General features: G+C 36.5%; 2 protein-coding genes and 1 long non-coding RNA gene across 4 annotated transcripts; 1 reads left to right on the top strand and 2 right to left on the bottom strand.

The window, feature by feature from the left end:
• Positions 1-650: 650 nt before the first annotated feature.
• Positions 651-6,983, top strand: LOC9303905 (RNA polymerase II C-terminal domain phosphatase-like 1). The gene is made up of 17 exons (XM_021017598.1): positions 651-1,410; positions 1,675-2,151; positions 2,422-2,632; positions 2,712-2,869; positions 3,151-3,218; positions 3,330-3,435; positions 3,562-3,645; positions 3,785-4,381; positions 4,467-4,530; positions 4,614-4,744; positions 4,819-4,872; positions 5,041-5,137; positions 5,658-5,872; positions 5,978-6,064; positions 6,275-6,340; positions 6,415-6,488; positions 6,575-6,983. The coding sequence occupies exons 1-17, from the start codon at positions 1,090-1,092 to the stop codon at positions 6,660-6,662; spliced, it is 2,898 nt and encodes a 965-aa protein (XP_020873257.1). The 5' UTR covers positions 651-1,089; the 3' UTR covers positions 6,663-6,983.
• A 104-nt stretch (positions 6,984-7,087) lies between these two features.
• On the bottom strand, positions 7,088-9,485 carry LOC9303904 (protein NRT1/ PTR FAMILY 7.2). The gene is made up of 4 exons (XM_002867786.2): positions 9,146-9,485; positions 8,838-9,055; positions 8,203-8,756; positions 7,088-8,117 (listed from the first exon to the last, which is right to left on the bottom strand). Exons 1-4 carry the CDS (start codon positions 9,261-9,263, stop codon positions 7,238-7,240), a joined length of 1,770 nt encoding a protein of 589 aa, XP_002867832.1. The 5' UTR covers positions 9,264-9,485; the 3' UTR covers positions 7,088-7,237.
• Positions 9,486-10,506: 1,021 nt separating this feature from the next.
• On the bottom strand, positions 10,507-11,805 carry LOC9305944. 2 transcript variants are annotated; one of them, XR_002330449.1, is made up of 3 exons: positions 11,524-11,805; positions 11,274-11,327; positions 10,507-10,702 (listed from the first exon to the last, which is right to left on the bottom strand). It is a non-coding gene; the product is annotated as an uncharacterized LOC9305944 (long non-coding RNA). The 2 variants fall into 2 exon arrangements; XR_002330448.1 differs by lacking the exon at positions 10,507-10,702 and adding an exon at positions 10,781-11,200.
• Between the last annotated feature and the right edge of the window lie 1,876 nt (positions 11,806-13,681).

Raw genomic sequence — 13,681 nt, 5'->3', positions numbered from 1 at the left:
GCTTTAGCTGTTATTCCTTTAGTAGTTATCTTTGTATCTGATGTTCTTAGGCTTGTTATGTTTGTCCGCCTCTTTTGGCCTTAAGTTTCTGGGGGTTTCTATGTACCCGCCGGCTTTGTCTCCGAAAGGATTTCGATCTTTGTCGGCTTTGTATAACTCAATCGCATTCTATCAATGAAATCCTTTAGACGAAAAAAAAAAAAAAAAATTACCGTTACGTAGTTGTGTATCTTGAAAAACAAAACAAATCAGTTTTATATAATAAACAATACCTCTATGAAAACATTGTAAAGAGTATTATTCATGCTAAGTATAAAAAAAATATTTCACAACCCAAACATGTGAAGAATATCATCTTTTGAATTAATAGTTTTCTTAGAGAAAAAAAGGAATTAGAGCAACTATAAATATCTTGTGGTATATGAAACATTGACACTGTATTTACATTACAAGTACGGTATGAATCGAAAACCAGAATTTTAACAGGTTTGAGTTGATACGTAAAAAAAAAAAAAAAACTATTTAAGGGTTTTATTAATTTTTAAAAAATAAAAATAGTATTAAAAAATTTTTAAAATAAGACAATAAATAAAAAGAATGGTTAAAAAAATGAAGGGACCTTCGTGTTTCCCTTTAAAACCCAATGACAAAGGCATAATGCCGTATTCACAATCTTGACTCTTCGTTATCTGGATCTAGGGTTTCTCTCAATTTTTAGAACGCCACAAAACCTAATAAACTTTTCCCAGATACACAAACAAAATCATCATCAAGGAAGAAGAACTAGGGGTTTTTTGTGGATTCATCATCGGTATTTTACAGATCTATATTCAAAGGGAACAAAATCTAAAGAACAAACACTAAATTCTCATTCTTTCTCTTATTACCAAATCTTCTTTTGTTTTCTTGATTCTTGCTAAAGAAAAAACTCGGATCCAATTCAAAAACTAGTGTGGACTGGTGATCAATCTATCAAATCAGGCCAAGGGACAAGAAAAAGTTAAGATTTTGATGAACCAATTTGAGATGAGACATTAGACATCCATTGATCTGTAAACTTTAAGAGAGGAGAAGAAGGAGAAAGAAAGTATGTATAGTAATAATAGAGTAGAAGTGTTTCATGGAGATGGAAGAATTGGAGAAATGGAGATTTACCCTCCCAGGGAATTGCAGCAGCAGCAAGAAGATGATGTGATGAAGCAGAGGAAGAAGAAACAGAGGGAAGTAATGGAGGAAGCCAAGATGGGAATCAGAATAAACCACTTTTCTCAATCTGGCGAGAGGTGTACTCCTCTCGCAGTACTTACTACAATTTCATCTTGTGGTCTCTGTTTCAAATTAGAAGCTTCACCTTCTCTGGCTCAAGAGCCACTCAGTCTTCTCTACTCCTCTTGTCTCATGGACAACAAGGTATACTATACCTTATGGAACCTTTAAGCCTCTTACTCAGACTTAGATTTTATGAACTAAAACTTAAAAAGACTAATGAAAAAATGGGATTTTGGGTCATTATTTAACTTCCTTAATGTCAGAATTACATCAAGTTTGGGGCTTTAGAAACTTTTAGTGGCTTGGGGTTTGAATCTTGTGTTTTGTTTAAATGTCTATGTATGTTAACTAAGTATATGCAGGCGTAATTGACTGAATTATCTTTTGGATTTTTGGTTCTTGCAGACGGCAGTAATGCTCCTGGGTGGAGAAGAGCTCCATTTGGTTGCCATGTATTCGGAACATATCAAGAATGACCGTCCTTGTTTCTGGGCATTTAGTGTTGCTCCTGGAGTCTACGATTCCTGTCTTGTCATGTTGAATATTAGATGTCTGGGTATTGTCTTTGATCTTGATGAAACCCTTGTAGTGGCGAATACCATGCGCTCATTTGAGGATAAGATTGACGGGTTGCAGCGGAGAATAAACAATGAGATGGACCCTCAACGCCTTGCCGTTATGGTGGCTGAGATGAAGCGATATCAAGATGACAAAAATCTATTGAAGCAATATGTTGAAAGTGACCAGGTTGTTGAAAACGGGGAGGTGATCAAGGTGCAATCTGAAATTGTTCCTGCCTTGTCTGACAACCATCAGCCTCTTGTTCGCCCCCTGATAAGGTTGCAAGAGAAGAATATTATCCTGACTCGCATTAACCCGATGGTATGCAAGTCTTGAATTAGTATATGTCTGTTAGTTTCTGTTCCCCGAATGCCTATATGTTTAGTGCTTGCCACCCGTTTAAAAGACAATAAGTAGTGGTGTGCTGTGTGGTGGATTTCCATGAATAACATCCACAACAGCCAAGCAACTTGTGGTATTTCCTTGAATATTTGACTGTATAACACTGGAACAATAACCGTTTATTTACATTTGCTCCTAGATTTTTCTGAATTCTTGTGGCTGAATCTGCATTCCTATATTTACTCACAGATTCGTGATACAAGTGTTCTTGTGAGAATGAGGCCTTCATGGGAGGAACTTCGAAGCTATTTGACAGCAAAAGGGCGCAAGCGTTTTGAAGTATATGTTTGCACGATGGCTGAAAGAGATTACGCCTTAGAGATGTGGAGGCTCCTTGATCCAGAAGGGAATTTGATAAACACAAATGACTTGCTGGCTCGCATTGTTTGTGTGAAATCTGGTATACTTTTTGGTTACTTATACCTGCTTATTTTTCATCATGGTATCGCTTCTTACAAGCTTGTAATTAACCACCACAGGTTTAAAAAAATCACTGTTCAATGTGTTTCTCGACGGAACCTGCCATCCAAAGATGGCACTGGTAATTGATGATCGACTGAAAGTTTGGGATGAGAAGGATCAGCCGAGGGTGCATGTGGTTCCTGCATTCGCTCCCTATTATTCTCCTCAAGCTGAAGTAAGTATAATTTTTACTTAGAGTTGAAATTGGTTATAGAAATTGCAGAAGCATGTGAATTTGATAAGAATATTATTAATCAAAGAATAACAAGTCATATAGAATAGAACAAATGAAGCCTTATAAGACCTAAGTGCACCTACCCATAAGCTAGCTTTTGTGGTGAGTTTTACGCAAGGGTCTTTGTGGGCCTGATTTAGGCACAATTTCTACCAGAAGCGATAGTCTTAAATTTTCTTAAATAAATGGTGTTACATGTAGCTCGTTTCCTTTTTTTGTAGGCTGCTGCAACACCAGTACTATGTGTTGCCAGAAACGTTGCTTGTGGTGTCAGAGGTGGATTTTTCAGGTAAGATGTCAAATTTGATAATAGACGTTTGTTACCTTGACATCTCTACTGATCAAGGGGTGTTTCCTTAGTACGTACTTACCGTGAAATGGTATTTGAACTTGGTTACAGGGATTTTGATGATAGTCTGCTACCAAGGATTGCTGAAATATCTTATGAGAATGATGTTGAGGATATTCCTTCTCCACCTGATGTCAGCCATTATTTGGTGTCGGAGGTTAGTCGTGATACTTGTTAGTGATTGCGAGCAGATAATTTTTTGGTTCTCTTCCAGGCATTTTGGGAGCTTATTTTACTCACTCTCCAAACTGCTTCACAGTAGCTCATTCTCTTTTCAATATAGGACGATACATCGGGTTTAAATGGGAACAAAGATCCACTTTCCTTTGACGGGATGGCTGATGCTGAAGTGGAGAGAAGACTGAAGGTGATTTACATTTTGAGGCTCGATTGTTACAGAGTTACTGTGGTGATCCATTAAGGATACCAACTCCAGTAAACATGTCATCTGTTTTGATTTTCCTGTCCAATGATGAAATTCAAATACATTTTTCCCTTTCACTCAGGAGGCAATTTCTGCATCTTCAGTTGTCCTTCCGGCGGTAAATATAGATCCAAGGATAGCTGCTCCCGTTCAGTACCCCATGGCTTCTACTTCTTCTGTTTCAGTTCCAGTACCAATACCAGGACCAGTCGTGCAACAAGCACTACAACCATCAGCTATGGCCTTTCCAAGTTTTCAACAACCGACATCAATAGCAAAACACTTGGTTCCTTCAGAACCAAGCTTGCAGAGTTCTCCTGCTAGAGAGGAAGGTGAGGTACCTGAATCAGAATTAGATCCAGATACTAGGAGGAGGCTCCTCATATTGCAGCATGGACAAGATACTAGGGATCCTGCTCCAAGTGAACCTTCGTTTCCTCAGAGACCTCCAGTTCAAGCTCCAGCCCCACATGTGCAATCAAGAAATGGTTGGTTTCCTGTTGAGGAGGAGATGGATCCAGCTCAAATTCGTCGAGCAGTCTCCAAAGAATATCCATTGGATTCTGAAATGATTCATATGGAAAAGCACAGGCCTCGTCATCCATCATTTTTTTCTAAGATCGATAACTCAACTCAGTCTGACAGGATGCTTCATGAGAATCGCAGGCAGCCGAAGGAGGTACCATTAATCTTACAATCCTCAATTTTGTTGGTCTTTATCTGCTACATTACGCTGTTCAGTTCTCACTGTCATATATTTGCAGTCGCTCCGGAGAGATGAACAGTTACGGCCAAACAACAATCTACCTGGCTCTCATCCTTTCTATGGTAAGCCATCAAAGTTATTTATTCTTGTATCATTTTGTTGTGAAGATAAATTACTGACTTGGGAATTGGGATGGACTCTCTAGGGGAGGAGGCGTCTTGGAATCAATCTTCTTCTAGGAACAGTGATCTTGACTTCCTACCTGAACGAAGTGTCTCAGCAACAGAGAGTTCAGCTGATGTTCTACATGGAATCGCTATCAAATGTGGAACTAAGGTATGTGAATATCATCATAATTACCATTAATTCCATACGTGAGTTGATGTGTTATATATTCCATGACATTGTAGGTGGAGTACAGACCAAGTTTGGTTGCTAGTACAAATTTGCGGTTCTCTGTTGAGGTACGTATAGTTCTTAGACTTATCTGTTTGCAATTTACAAGCTTTCGCTCTTGCATATTGTATGGTGTGAGTAATTTAGGTGGAACATGCTCTTTGAGATCCTCTATTCCCTAGATGAGTTACTTTGTTGATTGTGTCAACTGTACATTAAATCTATATTTTTCGCAGGCTTGGCTTTCTAATGAAAAAATTGGTGAAGGGATTGGCAAATCGAGACGAGAAGCCCTGCACAAGGCTGCTGAAGCTTCTATACAGAACTTAGCTGGTAAGACATCCTGACTCATGATTTACTAGTGTTTTAATCTTTGTCTGCAGAGATACTATTTGAGATATATTGTTTGAATCTGCAAGATCGGGTGAAGGTTATTTGTTTGATGTTTCTAAACCACCTTCACATTGTTGGTAGCTATTCTAGGGTGTAGATCTCAATCTTTCAACCAATCTGTTTAGTCTGTAAAAATCCCACGCCAACTACCCAAAGGAGTGGTCAATGTTATTAATAGACCTATTGTAGCTTCCTGTCGGTCCTCATAAATGGGTTTATATCAATGAGGATGAGAACTGCCACCACAGACGGTCGCGTGTCAGTATGCTATGATATCACATCAACAGATGGTGCTAGAACTTAAATGTATTACAAAACTGTGGGTCCCTTCCCTTTACAAGGGTGGGAGCTATCTTTGATTGGTTGGATTCATTGACATTGTTCTTAGGATGAGGCTTTATAACTGGGTTTTTGTTTGTTTGTTTCCAGTTTCTTGAGTATTTTACTCCTTTTTCTGCAGATGTATATATACATGCAAATGGTGACCCAGGGCCAAGCCACAGAGATGCTAGCCCCTTCACCAATGGAAATATGATTATGGGAAACGCAAGTGCGCTTGATAATCAGCCATTTGCCAGAGATGAAACAGCGATGCCAGTTTCTTCTAGACCTACAGACCCGAGATTGGAAGGTTCTATGAGGCACACCGGCTCCATTACTGCGCTCAGGGAATTGGTATGTATCTCCGTAGTCTGGATACTGTTGGTTGATAAAGTTGCTTGCTTACATTCGCATATTGTTTTTTTTCGTCTTTGAATTATACCTTAAACCAAATTCCAGTGTGCATCGGAGGGTTTTGAGATGTCCTTTCAATCTCAGCGTCCGCTTCCATCTGACATGGTCCACAGAGATGAATTACGTGCTCAGGTTCGCACCCTTAAAGATTAGAACACAGAAGTGTTAACTTCGAAAAAAATCTAAGATAGAAAATTTTCCGTTTTGGACAACATTTATTATTAAAAAAAAAAGATTCATGACATATTCGTCGGGGCTATAAATAAATTCCATATCTGTTCAATTGGTTTGAAGTATCTACGGTGCAGACTCCTCTTGATTGTCTTTGTAATATAATTTCAGGTTGAAATAGATGGGCGTGTTGTAGGGGAAGGAGTTGGATCGACATGGGACGAAGCTAGAATGCAGGTAACTCAACTAAATTCTTGCCTCGGGTTATTCTGATCCCATCTTTCCCCCTTTTTTAATGTTCTTACTTTTAGGCTGCTGAGAGAGCACTGTGTAGTGTGAGATCAATGCTTGGTCAACCTGTGCATAAACGACAAGGATCTCCACGGTTAGTTCTTGATTATATCTATGAGTATCGAAATAAATATGTGTTAGTTGATATATATTAAAACCAGTTTTCTTGTTGATGTTTAGATCATTTGCCGGGATGTCAAACAAGCGTTTAAAGCCAGACTTTCAACGGTCTCTGCAACGGATGCCATCTTCAGGAAGATACTCTTAAAAATAAAACCATGTGAAGAACAAAGCACATTCTTGATTCTACATCAATTCCATTCTCTTGGTAAAAACAGCTACCAAGACGAATTCTTTGTCAAGTTCCTTTCTTCGCCAAACGATGATCAAGACAGAGAGAGTTGGCTCTCTTGTATTGTTGTAACAACATTTGAGGCGGATCATGATTTTTGTATCATAAAAACTCAAGAGTTGAAGCAACAGCTCGAGTGATCACACAGATAAGACCTAAGCATGAACGATTAGCTTGTTCTCAGGGCTGTTAGTTACTCAGTAGAAATCAGTAAAGTTGGTTAATAGTTTCCATAAAGCTTTATTCTGCAGTTTTACAGTTCACAGTCTCTGTTTTCACTGAGACATACTGTTTTAGGTTATGACTGATTCAAAGTTTATGAGAAAAAGTTACAAAAACTGTGAGTGGAATCAACTTATCCTTTATTGAGAAACATTAACAAGACTTTGCACAAGAGTAATCCTTTATATCACAGAACTAGCTCAGCTTTGAACAATTTACGTAAAAAGCTTCACAGCATAAATAAAACACAAAAACTCTCTAGCTCTGACTCAGACTTCCTCCTCGTCAGTCACGGACTCAGAGAAACTTGCTTCAGACTTGATATACTTATACCATTTGGCACAAATCAGGTAAACCACGAAATCAGCTGCGGTTAGACCAGCTAAAAGGAAGTAGAATCTCTCCAAGTGTCCTTTGTTGAGGTTTTCAGGAATCCAGCCAGGCACGTCATCTGTTGTAGAGATCTTCATGACAATGGAAACTAACAAACTGCTTACATAGTTCCCAAGAGATATTGAAGCCATACATAGCGCGCTTGCAAAGCTCTTTAGCCCTGTTGGTGCTTGGCTGTTGAAGAACTCGAGTTGACCAACATACATGAACACTTCTGATGCACCTATCAACATGTACTGAGGTACTTGCCAGAATATGCTCAAAGAGCTCGAGCTTGAGACCGAGGTAGAACTTTCTGGTTCTTTATTTTTCAGTCTGTAGATCTCTACAGTTCCCGCTGAAATCATCGCCATTATCGCAATCACAAGCCCAATTCCCATCCTCTGAAGCTCAGTGAGACCTTTGTTGGGTTCTGTTTTGTTAAGTCTAGCAAAGAGTGGATCAAGAAACCGCCTGTAAGCAAAGATGAAGAAGGCGACGCTGAGAATGTCGAAACTAGACATGCTTGAAGCTGGAATTCGGAAGTTTTTAATGTTTGTCTTCATCGCCGCGCCTTGCACCACGAACAGTGAAGCCATCTGAGTGAAAACCACAGAGTAGAGGATGGTGCAGAGCCAGATTGGTAAGAGTCTTAACACACATTTCACTTCTTCGACTTGAGTCACCGAGCAAAGCCTCCATGAATCGTATTTTGATCCGCTCTCGACTTTCTCAGCCTCGTCGTCAGGTGTAACTATCGCAGCTCTATCCAAGAATCTGTAGAAAAAAAATTAGAGAGTTAAAGCTGATCTTGAAGATTTTTTCTGAGATTAGAAGAGAATCTTTTTAAGCTGTTATCTACCTGAAGCCTTTGGTATGAAGAATTTTCTTATCTCCAGTTCGTTGAGTCTCAGAATCATAAAGATTCAAGTCCTCATGGTCCACATCAATCTTAGCCTTTCTTGTTGCAGCAACCAACACTTGGCAGAATCTAGACCAAGGACTCTCTCTAGGCGTAAAATGTCGGTACTTTGGTGTGCCGGTCAAGAAAAGTACTAAACCCGCAAAAGCAGAGCCTGCGGACGCCCAAAAACCTAGCGGCCATTCCCCTTGATCCTCGAAGTAACCCAAGACAGTATTCGAGAAGAGCGATCCAAGATTCAGAGCTAAGTAAAAGTAACTGAAAAATGCTATTTTCGAGTGTCCTTCAACGGAATCCTCTGCATCAAACTGATCAGCTCCAAACGTAGCTATGTTCGGCTGATAACCACCATACCCTAACGCGATTAGGTACACCGATAGATAAAACAGAACCGTCTTAAACGTGGAGTGAGGCTTACACGGTGACTCTTCAACTCCACAACCACTAGGTTCAAGCAATAACGCACCAGTAGATAAAGATAACATCACCAATCCCTATAACCCATTAAAACATGTTAACTTATGGCTCAAGAAACAAACCCTAGAGAAAAACAGAGTAGTGTTGAAGAAACTTACTGCAACGAAACTTGCTTGAAAGATTGCACAAGTCTTGTAACGTCCCCAATAAGAGTCACTGAGGAAAGCACCGAGCAAAGAGAAGATATAAACAGTTCCAGTCCATTTACTAACATTATTGGCCGCTTCTGCATTGTCTTGTCCCATCACTCTGGTCAGAAACAGAACCAAATTCACTCCAACACCGAAGAACGCAAGCGTGGCTAGTCCTTGATTCACTATATCAACCAAAAACCCAATTCTTGAGAATCCAAAACACAACACTTTAAGAAAAAGAACAGTGTGTAATATATACATAGATTTATTACCTAGAATGAGAATAGCAGTGAGCCATTTTCCGGTATTGGCCCGGATAGCTGGATTGCCGTGACGATCAACGCTACCGTCTTGTGTGCAAACCTCAAATTGTCTAACTTTTTGATCCATCGATTCGATTTCGTGTAGAGAGATATTCAAAAAGATTCCTTATCTTGATGATCCTAAAGATTTGATGATATGCTGAGTCCGGTTAAAGAGTAAACCGGTGGGTTGGAGAGGAAAGGAGTGACCTCTGAATCAACGAGGAGGAGATAAAGAAAACGAAAACACAAGAATCGAGGAAAGTGAAGAAGAGAAATATTTATTTGAGATTTTAAGAGTTGCGTTGAAAGTGTGAAGAAGAGAGTTTATATTTATAGAGAGCTCAGCAATTGAGTCAGAGAACTCAGAAGAGATCCTTTCTTTGACGTCTCTTTCTTTCTATGGTTTTAATTTAAATCATTTATAATTTTTTAAGAAAATAGAAGGGGCTGCCAAAATATATGTTCGGTGGATTTTCTCAACAGAATTTTGAATTAATCTTTTGATAAAGTTAAATTAATCATGGTATTTTAAAATATTAATTTTGCTATTTTAACTAGTTATAAATTTATAATACATTAATATAGTTAAAAAGATAAATCCAAAATGATAGTTTTTAACCAAAAATTATTATTTTTTATGCAAGAAAAATAGTTATGTAAAATTTAGGTTTAAACGAAATTAAAAAATAATTTATGAACAAACAAATAATACCCCTATTATATGCGAATAAACCCATAATTTACGGTATAGGAAATTAAAACTTAGAAAAAAATATTAAAAAAATATTTCCCTAAAATCTATGAAGAAAAAAACACCTGGTTAAAGGTAAGCCAAGCTAAAGTGTGACCAGTTACACTTGGAGGGCTGCTGGAAGAGACTGAAAAAATCAAAAAACATGAGACAAAATAAATAAGTAAAAGAGTAAAAACCAAAAACAAAAACTACAAATAAATTTTTATTTAAGAAAAAAAAAGGAGGGGAAAAAGTGAAAGTAAAGTTCGTTCCCCACTAAAACAGGATTTGGTGTCTCTTTCAAGCACGCTACGCTCGTGTAGCTGTCTTCGATTACGACTCTTCTTACTCGTAACTTATATTTTAATTGGTCATATTCTTAATCCAAGTTTAAGCCCTAATTTATGTCTAATCGTTGAGACGTTTTGGTAATTCCATTTTTGTTATGTTAGAGCAAGCCCAATGGTATAATCCTTAAAAAGACTCTTAAGCATTTTTTATTATAAATTATGACAATTTCAAAATTAAGAGTTTGTGTTGAATCCTTAAAATTTTATTTGTCCAATGGTAGAGTCCTTAATGGGTTTCTTAAAAAAAAAAAAAATTATTTATTAATAAACATTGTTATTTGATAAAGTCATAAAACTTAATAATTATTACAATTTCCTAAAATTTTAAACATACAAGACATAAAAACATATAAAAAAAATACAAATCAAAAACAGTTATAATAGCTCTAGATAGTGCAGCAGAAACAGGCCGCAGTCAAATGAGTTTTCCTGCTGTGGCAACTGAAATAGAAAGAGCAAACTTGCCATCACATAAACAATTATTAACAGCTGCAAAAAGTATCTATCATTTAGCAGGAAAATTGTTAAACTTAAAACAAAGGATTGGAAGCTTGCATATGGCAGATGAAAGGTCAAACAACAATTGCTAGCTACAAGATTAATTCATGGGCATTTCATCAATGTCAGCGGTTCCTAAGTGGTTTGAAGTGAGTTCAGATCACGTTTTTAAAATGTAAACACATGCAAATGTATATTGCTTTTAATAAAAAATATTGCAACAAATGCTTCTGTCAACGGGGTAGTAAATTCATGGAGGGCAGCTACTTTAGTTTCGTAGTGGTAGTAAATTGCCTAAAAGATCAACAAGAAATAACCACGAGTCTATCTTTCCATTAACTAGGGAACTAAAAGAGTAACAGAGCTTAGTTAGACTGATAATTCTTTGGCAACTTAAGCAGTACACTCTCTTTGAAATGCTTTGCTAAATCATCAGCACACCTGTAAATTCAAAAATATGTCTCATAACAGCAGCCATTTACATAAACTGTCAAAATCAAGTAAGAAAACAAACCTTGTAGCAAAGAGCTTCTCTTACATTTTCCACATAATCGTCAATTGTTTCTTCCTGTTTATCAAAAACATTTCAGTTACTGCAAATGGAAGCGACAAGACAATAACTCTTACAAAAACAATCACTAACACTGAACAAAGTTGAATAAGGTATTCGATTTTCTGGAAAATCCAGCAAATGTTTTAACCGTAGTCATAGAACCCTAATTTCTAGATTCATACCGTAACAAATAAAACAGTTAGATTCATACCGTGATCAAGCGATTGGAGCATGGAATCGCCTAACTATCCGATTTGATTTGCCGAACGCACTGATTAGGTCCACCGAACTTCTGTTGGTGACCACCGACGGTGGAGCTGATCATCACGGATGAATGGTTACGACTTTGTTTCGCCTTTCTCTTCCAATTTGATGATCTAGACGCCGGATTATGAAGAACAACACGATTTGCTCTCAATTTCGCCATCGGAGAAAACAAGGAGAAGAGAGAGAGAGTCGAGGAAAAAATGAATCGGGAAAGGAATTTTTTTTTGTTTTCTCACATTTACGAACCAATCACGCTGTGCCACGTCAGGGCACCTTAGCAACCCAAAAAACTCTAAAGCAAGAAACGTTTCTTGGGTTTTAAATCAGTTTTGATTTAAATTTGGGCTTTTAATTTTTAGAAACTTGGCTTAGAACCTTCTAAGGATCACCATTGCTGTTGCTCTTAGATCCTTTTTTTGTGTCTCGCATTCTATGTTTTTATCTTTCTTTCTTTTTTTCTTCAACAGATGTGTTTTACTTTTATCTATCAAACATAGAATTATATTTAATTTCATATATGGATGGATAAACACAAACTGACAAACATGTTCGGTATTGGAAATCAAAACTTTTATACCAATTCGCTTTGGTTATTTATGGAACTAGATAAGTAAAAATACGAAATACATCTAAATCTTCTATAGTATTTTACGCAAATCTTATCTGTCGAAATTATGTCTAGATTCATTGAAGCTTAGAAATATTTACAAATTCCAGCTTTTTTACATGAGAAATTAGATCTAAATGCGAGTCTAACTATCTAAATTTATACACATTGGGTCAAAAAATTTGTCTCGAAATTTTAATGATCACGTGAGCTATCTAGGTTTTAGTTTGCAATTGGTGAAATACCCATAGGAAAAAAAGAACTATGTTCTAGTAATGTCCTGAAACTTTGTTACGTCCTACTAACTTAAGTTAATTAACCATTCAAAAGATACTATACGTACATCTTGGTTAAGAACAAGTTTAGGTTTAAATACTAAATGTAGAACAAGTGGTAGTTTTGAACGGACATACCTTCATTTAGGTTTTGACGGATGATCGGCAGTTGAAGTGTTAATATCGGCTGATTAAAATCCAATTTGTCCACGACAATTTACTAAGCAATACAAAGTTCTCTTTATATATATTTGTGTTGCATTAATCAATATCCAATCATATCAACAAATAAAATAAATATTCTCTCGGTCCCATAAATTAAGATTGATGTTTTGGGTTTTTCACCAAAAAAAAAAAATTCTTTTTTATTATTATTATTTTATTAGTTTAATAATATTAATTCTACTTCTCGCTTATCTATCTCTATTGGTCACAAATCAAAATAATAATGATGCTGATACAAAACATTAATCTTTGTAAAACAAAAAAAACCACAACATCAATCTTTAGGAATAGAGGGAGTATCAAAATCCAACACTTTAATACGAATCAAAATAATGTTATTGTAAATTCCGGATTCCAGAGACGATATGATTTGGAGTTAAAGAAAAAAAAATTGACTTTGACAAGTTAATTGTATATTCCATTTAAGTTTACTCTTATATAAACTTTTTAAAAAAAAGTTTATTTTATAGACTTCAATCTTATAGACAACTAATTTTCTCACTAGACTTTTCAATATAAAACCTATTTACTCTCATGATTAGTTGGTTGAAAAATTTTTTACATCTCTCAATGGTGTAATATATAATTATGTGGTTTATAGTGTTTTTTGAACTTAAAATCAAACTAATTTCAAGGAATCAAAATCATCACGTAAAGTATATATGTGATGTGCATACTTGTATGTGAACAGGGTATAAGAAATTAGACGGAAATTTTGGACTATACCATTTGATCATGCGATTATAACATGTATAAGAAATTAATTAATTACGCCTAACCGTTAAAAAATTGAATATGATATATGTAATATAATCCAACACGGATCCAACCAATCCGACTCGTAAACTTTTTGCCCACCACATCACTAAGGAAATTTATTCAAAATGGTAAAAAAATTGTAAGTTAGATACCGGAAAATAATCTTATACCATAAGTTCGTGTAACACATCTTCACCATCAATCCAATGCAATGATTTAAAGTGGGTGATATAAGT

The sequence above is a fragment of the Arabidopsis lyrata genome (genome assembly GCF_000004255.2).
Source record: "Arabidopsis lyrata subsp. lyrata unplaced genomic scaffold ARALYscaffold_7, whole genome shotgun sequence".
In the NCBI taxonomy this organism is placed as follows: Eukaryota; Viridiplantae; Streptophyta; class Magnoliopsida; order Brassicales; family Brassicaceae; genus Arabidopsis; species Arabidopsis lyrata.
Note: the sequence above shows the minus strand (reverse complement) of the source record. Positions and strands in the feature narration are given on the sequence as shown.

Bases quoted from the DNA above. Each gene is read 5' to 3' on its own strand.
- LOC9303905 (XM_021017598.1), top strand. From the start codon at position 1,090: ATGTATAGTAATAATAGAGTAGAAGTGTTTCATGGAGATGGAAGAATT. The intron at 5,138-5,657 runs GTAAGACATCCT...CTTTTTCTGCAG, and splicing joins TTCTATACAGAACTTAGCTG to ATGTATATATACATGCAAAT. The intron at 6,489-6,574 runs GTTAGTTCTTGA...GTTGATGTTTAG, and splicing joins AAACGACAAGGATCTCCACG to ATCATTTGCCGGGATGTCAA.
- LOC9303904 (XM_002867786.2), bottom strand. From the start codon at position 9,263: ATGGATCAAAAAGTTAGACAATTTGAGGTTTGCACACAAGACGGTAGC. The intron at 9,056-9,145 runs GTAATAAATCTA...TGGTTGATATAG, and splicing joins CACTGCTATTCTCATTCTAG to TGAATCAAGGACTAGCCACG. The intron at 8,757-8,837 runs GTAAGTTTCTTC...AATGGGTTATAG, and splicing joins TTCAAGCAAGTTTCGTTGCA to GGATTGGTGATGTTATCTTT.